The 10874-nt window shown below is 40.8% G+C and overlaps 1 protein-coding gene across 1 annotated transcript; it reads left to right on the top strand.

Annotated features, from left to right (window-relative positions):
* Positions 1 to 3666: 3666 nt before the first annotated feature.
* Positions 3667 to 10874, top strand: LOC130566011 (flavin-containing monooxygenase 5-like). Its single transcript, XM_057353212.1, has 8 exons — positions 3667 to 3804; positions 3975 to 4163; positions 4289 to 4454; positions 5998 to 6140; positions 6356 to 6549; positions 6892 to 7247; positions 9916 to 9988; positions 10445 to 10874. The coding sequence occupies exons 1-8, from the start codon at positions 3673 to 3675 to the stop codon at positions 10872 to 10874; spliced, it is 1683 nt and encodes a 560-aa protein (XP_057209195.1). The 5' UTR covers positions 3667 to 3672.

The following is a 10874-nucleotide window of genomic DNA, read 5'->3' on the forward strand; positions in this document are numbered from 1 at the left end:
TAGATAAGATTCAAGTATTTCTCAGTACTCAGTCATTTAACTGGTTGGACATTGAAAGCGCTGCCTCTATTGTAAACCTGTGTCACTTTTGTTCCTCTGAGCGTCATTAACTGTCATTCTTCAACTTCTCAGTTCTTACATCTAGGTAAGATACCATGAATTAAATATATTCTTTGTAACAAATTTAATTGCATAATTGATTGGAAATGTTTTTTAAAACAGATCACAATACGTTAGATGACCTTATGATATGTAAAGTAAATGAGAATTGATGGGAGTACTGTAAAGAGAACACATGTTGTTTGAAAAATTGTTTTTGATGACCCGGGAACATAATCCAAGGCTTGCAGTCCTGACAGAGATGATTAAATTGAGCAAGAAGAGATAACCCACTTAATCTCCCTTGAAGTGTTGTGAATTTTGATTTGTTTTATAAATTTTGTTGTGTTATGCACCTCTTGGACACTGTAGATATGAATTGTTAGTATAAACCCACATTATAAGTGGAACTCTTGAGTTAACTGACCTATCTTCTCTCAGCAGGGTCCAGCAATTGTGGCTTCTTACATTTACATTACATTTATTCATTTGGCTAAACGGCAGATTTACAAGTAGGAGAGCATATAACATATTGTCAACATACGCGCTTCTACATACTGTATGTCTGTGGTAAACATACATTTTTGTGTAGATGTGGTTCTTGGTAAATGCAAACAAACATATAGATCAAAAGTGAATTTTCACCTGCAAGGGCTCACCACCACCTTGGATTATGTGATCATAAACAGCAGAATGACTTGAAGTGACCATTGTTTGTATGCTTCGCTAATTCAAGGGTCCTCCATGGCTGTGTCTGAAATACCCCAGGGCACAGTTTGAGCGAGCAGCTGTTTTTAGCAGTGCCTGAATTCATAATGAACATTGAGTGCACTCATTTCATCCCATGATGCATCGAGCGTCAACTGGTGTGCACTTACAGCTATCCACTAACCATCTATTGTGGGGCTCGCGATGAATGAATTGCAGTATTTCGTCAAAAGTTGGTGCGCATAGCACTTCCAACGCACCCAGTGTCAGAATTCACTCTAATTCATTCACTCTTTCAAGTGAACTATACTGATGAATAGGGAATGAGGATATATGGAGCAAATTCAGACACTATGAAGCCACATTTTTTGGATACACCTCCACTCTACTGTGTGTTCATACCCCTTGGTTTTCTTGGTTATTTGTCCATTCTCCGTTTGGTTTTGTTCGGTTGGTGTGTCTTTGTGACTCCTGTTCTTCTCAGGCCCGGATTAAGAATTCAGAGGCCCCTGGGCACAAGTGTTTTATGGGTCCCCCCTTACACACACTCATGCACACAATAAAGTTTTAAATTAGCCTATAGGGTACTATGTGTATAAACAACTCTATCTTTTACAGGATTACATTGACAAGTTACAAACTATGACCACAACCTGAAGGACAATATCAACACATGTACACATCCTCCATCATACAGGATTTACACCTCATGATTGCAACAATGCTTTTCTGGACCAGCAACAACAATATTAAGACATTTCCCAGCATACTGTAACTCACTGGCATATGCAAGCAGCACACACTACCACACCTCTATCCAGGGCCGGATTATTCAATGGGCATTATGGGCACAGGCCCAGGGGCCCATGCGCGCTTGGGGCCCAGGCAAGGGGAAGAAAATTTCACATAACAGCGTTTACGCCATAACATTGTTCTAAATTAGAAAATCTGTCTTTTGATTTAATCACTTTTACGAGCCATCTACTGGCTTTTGTTCAGAAGAAGCACATAGCGACAAATCTATCCACTTCTTGGATAACCTTAGTTTTCATTCAGAGGGAAAATGTCGCCAGTGCTGCCCCGCGAGCGCGAGGTCTCTCTTTCCCGGCATGGGATCCCTTCTCTCGGCGTCACTGGTTACCATGAGGCTGTGTGAAAGAACATTTAACTTTAGCCGAAATCACTGCTTTTTATTGTGAGTTGTTAGATGATGTCGCGTCATGAACTGACAACAGAAACTGAAAACACAGTATGTCAATGAGAACGGATTTATTGTTGTAAATATAGCCTAATGAGTTGATCTACTCTCGCGGCTGTCTTAAATCTTAAAAGGTAAGCGTTTTTTTACATGTATTAGGTGGTGTTTCCTTGCCAATTATGAATTATTTTATATTGATATAATGTTGATCAGTAACTGCCGTACTTTACCAATATTAAGCCTTCATTATTAGATAATCCACAGTGCTTTTACATACATTGCAAAATGTTTACATATGCACAAATATGATGATGTCGTAATATATAGGCTAAAGAAGTATACTTATAATACTCGTTAATGCCGTTTACTGTACATTACAATTCAGTTCTATCAGATTCTTCCATAATTCACACACAAACATGCAGGATTTACAAAACTGTTCTTAAGAGAAAATATAAGAACTTTCTTAAGATAAATTACAGAAAGTTCTTAAGAATATTCTTAAGTGCAATTTTCAAATATTTTCATCTTCATTTTTCTAAGAATAAATGGGCAGTCTTTGTCAATGATTATACTACAAGAGTAATTTGTCTATTTGTTAAACTTTATTTGTATAACAAGCACCTTGCGACTCACGTTCTTATTTAAGCTGTAATGTGTTACAGTAAACGGCATTAACGAGTAATATAAGTATACTTCTTTAGCCTATATATTACGACATCATCATATTTGTGCATATGTAAACATTTTGCAATGTATGTAAAAGCACTGTGGATTATCTAATAATGAAGGCTTAATATTGGTAAAGTATGGCAGTTACTGATCAACATTATATCAATATAAAATAATTCATAATTGGCAAGGAAACACCACCTAATACATGTAAAAAAATGCTTACCTTTTAAGATTTAATACAGCCGCGAGAGTAGATCAACTCATTAGGCTATATTTACAACAATAAATCCGTTCTCATTGACATACTGTGTTTTCAGTTTCTGTTGTCAGTTCATGACGCGACATCATCTAACAACTCACAATAAAAAGCAGTGATTTCGGCTAAAGTTAAATGTTCTTTCACACAGCCTCATGGTAACCAGTGACGCCGAGAGAAGGGATCCCATGCCGGGAAAGAGAGACCTCGCGCTCGCGGGGCAGCACTGGCGACATTTTCCCTCTGAATGAAAACTAAGGTTATCCAAGAAGTGGATAGATTTGTCGCTATGTGCTTCTTCTGAACAAAAGCCGGTAGATGGCTCGTAAAAGTGATTAAATCAAAAGACAGATTTTCTAATTTAGAACAATGTTATGGCGTAAATGCTGTTATATGAAATTTTCTTCCCCTTGCCTGGGCCCCAAGCGCGCATGGGCCCCTGGGCCTGTGCCCATAATGCCCATTGGATAATCCGGCCCTGGTTCTTCTGTGTTTTTGTACTATCAATTAAAAATGGATTTTAAGAGTTTATTTTGCGATGCACTTATTTATTTCCAATGATGCACTTGATGTCCACTATGAATTTGGACACAACTAAACATGGGTAAAAATATAAGGTATAATGGATTTTAGAAAATTTAAATCACTGTAGCAAAATCCAAATTGTAGAAGTTTTAATCTCTGGATTTAATTCTGCCATCCTCCTCTGCCTGTCATCTAAAGGTTGTAAGCCAACATGGCTAAGCGTGTTGCTGTGATTGGAGGAGGAACGTCGGGGCTAGCTTGCATCAAATGTTGCCTGGATGAAGGTCTGGAGCCGATCTGTTTTGAGAGTAGTGATGACATTGGAGGACTCTGGAGATTTAAGGTCAGAAAGTTGACTGATTTCTAATATGTCAAATATCATATATATGTTTTAATGTTAGACTAATTTTAGCATTATTGAAGGATAATTATAAATGGGTTAACCCAACCTTATTATCAGAACAAAGGGTGTAGCTGTATATCATCTAGTTGCATCCTATCTCTCCATTTTAGGAAAATCCAGATCCAGCACAGGCCAGTATTTACCAATCTTTGATTATCAACACCTCAAAGGAGATGATGTGCTACAGTGATTTCCCCATCCCCGCCCACTTCCCAAACTATATGCACCACTCTTTCATCATGGATTACTTCCGCGTGTATGCTGAACACTTTCAGCTCATGCGGCACATCCGCTTCCAGGTCAGGCCTGAATAGTCATGATTTTGCTCTTTAAGTGCGTTGTGTGAGGTTATGAACTTATCTCAGGTTAGCTTAGTAGGATAGTCCACCCAAAAATAAAAATGTTGTCATTTATACTTTCTTAGACAAAAGTCCTTCATGTCACACCAAGGCCTGACTTCCCTCACTCTGGCCAGTGGGATGTAGAGATAGAGTCGAAGGATGGCAAGAGAGAGAAGGAGGTGTTTGATGCTGTGATGGTCTGCACAGGTCACCACTGTCACCCACACCTCCCTCTACAGGACTTCCCAGGTACAACACAGATTAATGACAAAGCAAAAACAGTTTACTCTGAGCTAAGTGCAACAATGTATTAAAGGCCAGGGCCCGTATTCATGAAAAATCTTAGCGCAAAGAGTTGCTCCTAGTGACAAAATTCTAAGAAAATTCGTAGAAATGTGGGCATTTCCCCTTAGAATTACAGAAAAGATCCTAGTAAAGAAGAAAGTAATTCATAAAGTATCTTAACCCTTAAAAGAGCTCTTAACGTCCAAAATTTTAGGAGTAGCGAGGAGGACTTTTAAGAGACTTAAGAGTTTCTCTAGCAGCAGAGAAAATGGATGAAACACGAAAAGTGAGAAGAAATGTGTTGCAATGCATGACCATTTCCATATTACTTTTAAGGTTTATCAGATTTTTTATTTTTATTGTTTTTTGTGTGTGCGTGTGTTCAACTTTTGATTATCTGGGTTTTGGCTTTTTTGTATAGCTGCTTTGATGCAATGCAAATTGTAAAAGCGCTATAAAATAAAATGACATTGAATTGAATGACAGTGAGTTAATAAGACACAACACATTAGATGTTTTTGACCGATCCTATTAGAGACACGCTAACATCTCCAAAACAGCGCAGAAATGCCATTGCGCCAGGAATAGAAGAAATAACTACGTTAACATGTTTAGCAACTGGAGAAATGCAGCTATGCAGCAGAGATGATTTGGTTCTGTCACAACCAGTGATCACTCAAACAATTACAGCACTTACAGAAACTTATTGTGTCACTCTTCATTTTATATCAAATACGTTGACATTAACAGCATTGTAAATAAAAAATAAAGAATATATATATATATATATATATAGCGCGTGCGTGTGTGTGTGCGCGCTTGTGCGTGAGTACGGTAAAACAGGAAAAAAGACATGTGCAATTTCAAACCTATGACCCTATACTTAAAAGCACTCTTTTTTTCCTTCTTGGTCAGCCAACCAATCGCAGTCTATAAAAGACTGTCATACATAGCCTCCTCACTAAGTTAAAAGTTTTTGTCTTTTCCTTGCTCAGAGTTTCTCTCAGGTTGGTCCTGAATCGTTTTTAAGCTAAGACTCATACGTAGAAGTTTTTAAACTAAATTAAGAGCTTTCTTAGAGGATTCTTAGAAGCTTTAAGAACACGGGCCCAGGTGTCTTAAGCATGAATGGGTAAAGGTTTAAATGTATGGTTCATACTTCAACCTGGGTTAACAATTAATCCTCCGTATTCAAGATGTCATAATTTCACACTGTACAATTGTTATGGGGATAGATGTACTGGAGGTCGCATTTGAAAAGCATACCATGTCTTGAACATTGTGGGGGACCAAACCATTTGGGTGGGGAGGCGATAAACTTATTTGAAAAAACAAATAAATATACACAATGCAAGTTTTCATTATACAATGCTTTTGTTTAAGTTTGAGGTCAATAACTCAATCATTTTCTTAGACAGGTGGATCCCCTGGCTTAAAGTTTTACATGCTAATACACATTACTTCTATACTAACTCAAATCCTGTATTATATCAAATCCTGTCTTTAGGAATAGACACATTTAAGGGGAAATTCTTCCACAGCCGTGAATACAAAACTCCTGAAGAATGGCGAGGGAAGAGAGTAGTTGTGATTGGTATTGGAAACTCAGGAGGAGATATTGCTGTGGAGCTGGGCAGAATGGCCAAACAGGTGATACACCACTACACAAATAATCCAGACCATAAATATCATTGATATTGGGGTGGGGGTATTCAGATAGTTACACAAAAATATACATTTAGCAGTTTTACATTGTTGTAATTAATTATAGTAGAAATAATTACAGCTTAATTTATATTTTTCAAGTACTTTGTAACATACGAACCATATTCGTCTGGTATCACATTCTTTTACTTTAATTCCAGGTTTATCTGAGTACCCGAAAGGGTTCTTGGATTCTAAATCGTGTAGGAGACAACGGTTTTCCTTCAGATATGTTAAGATACAGAGCGTATATGTGGCTTTATAAATTGTTGCCTAAATTTCTCATGAGTATGAGAGAGAAACAAGTCAATCGAAGATTCAATCACAAGCTGTATGGACTGCAGCCTGCCCACAGGTACTGTACACGCTGGCACTATTAAGACTTTTGCCTCAAACATCATTAAAGATTATGTGAAGAGACAAAAGTAACTGAAAAAGCATAAATCCATAGAAAACAGTGGCAAGATGCTTTGAAATCTTCCTGCCAACTGTGTGCAGATTTAGAGGGCAAATAATTTAATTTTATATGTTGATACATTGATACATTTTTATTAATCATTTTTAACATTTGCTATAGATATGCTGTCAGTTGTGTTTATTTACCTTTAAAATGTCTACACAACATTAGGTTCAAGTAGATACAAACACCCCTGGTATTGCAGTGCCATTTTGTCATGGAGTGTTCGTTTCTCCCCAGACTTTTCAGCCAACATCCCACAGTAAATGATGATTTACCAAACCGTATTCTCTCTGGTACCGTCTCGGTCAAGCCAAATGTGCGAGAGTTTCGTGGCTCAAGTGTGGTGTTTGAAGATGGCACTGTTGAGGACAACATCGATCTGGTGGTGTTTTGCACGGGCTACACTTTCTCATTCCCCTTCCTCTCTTCACATTTAATTTCTGTCTCAAAGAACAAAGTGTCCCTGTACAAATATATATATCCACCAAACCTGGAGCGCCCAACTTTAGCTGTGATTGGTCTGATTCAGCCTCTGGGAGCCATTACGCCAATCTCTGAGATTCAAGCACGCTGGGCCACGCGTGTTTTTAAAGGTATCTAACATGCCACACAGAGAACTATAGGATGTATAAAACAGCAATGTACAATATTAGTTTATAAAGAACTTTTATGGCAAGAGTACTGATTTCTGAAATTCTGACATAGAAGAGGGTTAAATCATACATTTTTATAAAGCTCAGAATTGTATGACTGCATTCGAATATATCTTCTACACTGCTATGTAATGTCAAAAACAGTAAATAAGTAGTCTTTATAATAATGTTTACTTTCCCTTAGACCTGACCATGTCTTATATGAAATTAATCTTTTCAGTTTTATAGGAATATATGAATATAGTCTCACGTAGAACTTATCGCAGCTTTCTTTGGCCAAGGCCCGCCAAGAGGCCATATGACTGACAAGTAAAGCCACAAATCACTTTTCTTTTGGTGCCGCGTCATGTTTAGAGGCGTGGAAATGTCCCTGCAGTAACAGACCAGTGTAAATTCATGAACGTGTCAAAAGTTAACAACAACAAAATGATTAAAAGTGTCATGGGACAGAAGGACTTGCAGGGTAGTGTGAGAAAATATTTATTATAACAGGAAAACCAAACAAAAGGATAACAGAAAGGCAGAGCGCTCCGAGTGTCTTTGTCTGCTGGGACAGTGGACACTAGAGAGGACAGCCGAAGGACGGTCTCACGGTCTCACTGTCTGGAAGAGCGGAGATTATTTCCTTGCCTGATGGTCCTGGACAAAAATGTAATAAGTCTCTTTTAAGACACAAGTTATGCAGCCACAAATCCCACTGCACACAAGACATACCCACGTAGACCAAAAGAAAAGACAGGATTAAATAGGAAAAGGGAAACGAGGAACAGGTGCGGGCTGAATGCCGCACAAATTTGTGAGGTGCCGCAATTAGCTAATAGCTGCCCAGCTGGGGGAAATTAACAAACAGGTACGGAGCGTGACAGAACCCCCCCCAAGATGCCTCCTGGCATCAACGAGAGCTACTCACGAGAGCGGAGGAACTGGTCAATGAGAGCGCGGTCCAGTATGTCGCGAGCCGGTCCAGTATTTCCTCCGGACCGTAGCCCTCCCAGTCTACTAAATATTGATGACTTCTACCCCGTCGCCTCACATCGAGGAGCCGTCATACCGTGTAAGCGAGCAACCCCTCGATGAGTCTAGAAGTGCCGGGTAACAATTCAATCGCACAGTTGTACGGGCGGTGCGGAGGGAGAGATGACGCTCGGGACCTACTGAACACCGCTCTCAGGTCATGGTAAACTGCCGGCACCCTGGCCAGGTTGACCGGCTCCTCCTGTAACACAGGGACAGATATTAGAGGGGACAAGGCAGATGACAAACACAGACAAACAAAAAGAACTCCATTCTACAACAACATGGTGAATCCAGTCAATGATGGGGTTGTGCTTAGTGAGCCAGGTGTGGCCCAACACAATGGGAGCAGTGGGAGAGTGAATAAGGAGGAACTGGATCTCCTCAGTGTGGTTGCCAGAGGTGGTTAGCAACACGAGTCCGGTAATGGAAGTGATCTCGGTGAGGGGGGTACCACAGAGTGTTCTGGCGGCGATGGCTTCGGTTAGAGGCACGATGGGAATCGTGCCTCACACCGCTGTTCCCCACTCCCTGGCGATTCCAGCCAGGTGCATGATCACAAACGCTACCTTGGACTGTTCGGTGGAGAAGCAGGAGGGCTGCAACGAGAAAGTCATGGAGCATTGTGACAAGAAGGATCGGCAGAAGGTGGGCTGACCCGCGTACGGAGTCGGAAGATTGAGGCGAGATTCCGCACGACGTGCCGCAGACGCCTCTGCCACGGCTGGAGCCGCGCTCGTAGGAACCACCAGCGGAGTGGCCTGGATCTGGTCGAGGCATTGGGCGATGGCGGAAAGCTGCTGTGCCAGGTTGGCTATTCTCTGGCGGGTCTCCGTGATCTCTTCCTGTTGGTGACCTAGCAGGATGCCCTGCTCAGCGATGGCCCGGCAGATCTCTAGGTCCCCTGCTGAGTCCATGTTTGGTGGGTATGTTCTGTCACGGGACCAAAGGACTCAGATGCAGGGTAGTGCAAGAAAATATTTATTATAACAGGAAAACAGAGGAAAACCAAACAAAAGGATAACAGAAAGGCAGAGCACTCCGAGTGTCTGCGTCCGCTGGGACAGTGGACAGAGAGGACAGCCGAAGGACGTCCGACCTAATGCTCTCTATACGGTCTCACTGTCCGGAAGAGCGGAGATTATTTCCTCGCCTGATGGTCCTGGACAAAAATGTAATAAGTCTCTTTTAAGACACACGTCATGCAGCCACAAATCACACAAAAGACATACCCACGTAGACCAAACGAAAAGACAGGATTAAATAGGAAAAGGTAAATGAGGAACAGGTGCGGGCTGAATGGGAGTGAGGTTCCGCAATTAGCTAATAGCTGCCCAGCCGGGTGAAATTAACAAACAGGTACGGAGCGTGACAAAAATTTTATGTTAAAGAACGCATCACGCACGTCTCCCGGAAATCCTGTGAAATTAAACCAATCAGATGACGACTTCGAACGTGCTGAAGTGTTTCCAGAAAAGTGTGCCTTATGCATCAGACATTTAGCGAACGGTCTGTGGGTGTGACGTCTGAGGCTGAGACTAATTAATTAAAAAAATATATATTTTTGACATTGTGCTGTGATATCTTCACTTAGGACTCTGTAAGCTGCCTTCAATGAGTGCAATGCTGGAGGACATTGAAGCAAAGGAGGAGGAAATGGCTCAAAGGTTCTACACACTTAACACATCACATGACTATTATTATTATTATTATAAGATAAAGTGCATTACAGTCATTTCAATGTGTCCCCATTCTGGAGAAATTTGGCTGTCTGCAGTCCTGTAAAAAAAACACGATTCTGCATTTGCAGGGATTGTCGTGATAATAGACATTCATATATTTTGCTTTAAATATTCTTTGTGGAAAAAGTACATACTCTTATTTGCATACTCTGGATAAAATTTGGTGTTGCTTGAGTTTGCATAGTTCATGCCAGATCTTCACAAAGTGTACTGTGATCTACTGTCACTTTTTATGTAATGAAACCACATTTTATTTACAATTGGCCAAATTGGCCACATTTTCTCTTCTGTACTTCAACTTTCAAACTTTTGTCTCTTTTCACATTGTGGCCTTGGTTTCAGAACCGCTGGTCTATATTACATTTTCATACTCTCATGCAGGTACGTAGCTACACAGAGGCACACCATCCAGGTGGACTACATCCCTTACATGGATGAAATTGCTAAAGAAATGGGTGTTCGTCCTGCTATGCTAAAGTTGCTCTTGACAGACCCTAGACTGGGTTTAAAAGTGATCTTTGGGCCCTGCACCCCATACCAGTTTCGCTTGTGTGGACCCGGTCAATGGGAAGGTGCACGCCAGGCCATCCTGACGCAGTGGAATCGAGTCGCTCAGCCCCTGAAAACACGCAGTGTGTCTGAGCAGAAGTCCCACCGATCCTCTGTCTCACTCGTGTTCTCAGTTTCTGTTGTAGCTCTGTTCTCCGCTCTGTATTACAGCAGGGCCAGTTTGTACACACTCATATCAGACCCTTCAGTCATACCGGACAAGATCAGGGCTTATGCACCATTGCCAGTGCCCACAAAGTGA

Source organism: Triplophysa rosa, linkage group LG15, assembly GCF_024868665.1.
Source record: "Triplophysa rosa linkage group LG15, Trosa_1v2, whole genome shotgun sequence".
Taxonomy (NCBI): domain Eukaryota; kingdom Metazoa; phylum Chordata; class Actinopteri; order Cypriniformes; family Nemacheilidae; genus Triplophysa; species Triplophysa rosa.

Bases quoted from the DNA above. Each gene is read 5' to 3' on its own strand.
- LOC130566011 (XM_057353212.1), top strand. From the start codon at position 3,673: ATGGCTAAGCGTGTTGCTGTGATTGGAGGAGGAACGTCGGGGCTAGCT. The intron at 4,455-5,997 runs GTACAACACAGA...TCCTGTCTTTAG, and splicing joins CCCTCTACAGGACTTCCCAG to GAATAGACACATTTAAGGGG. The intron at 6,141-6,355 runs GTGATACACCAC...CTTTAATTCCAG, and splicing joins TGGGCAGAATGGCCAAACAG to GTTTATCTGAGTACCCGAAA.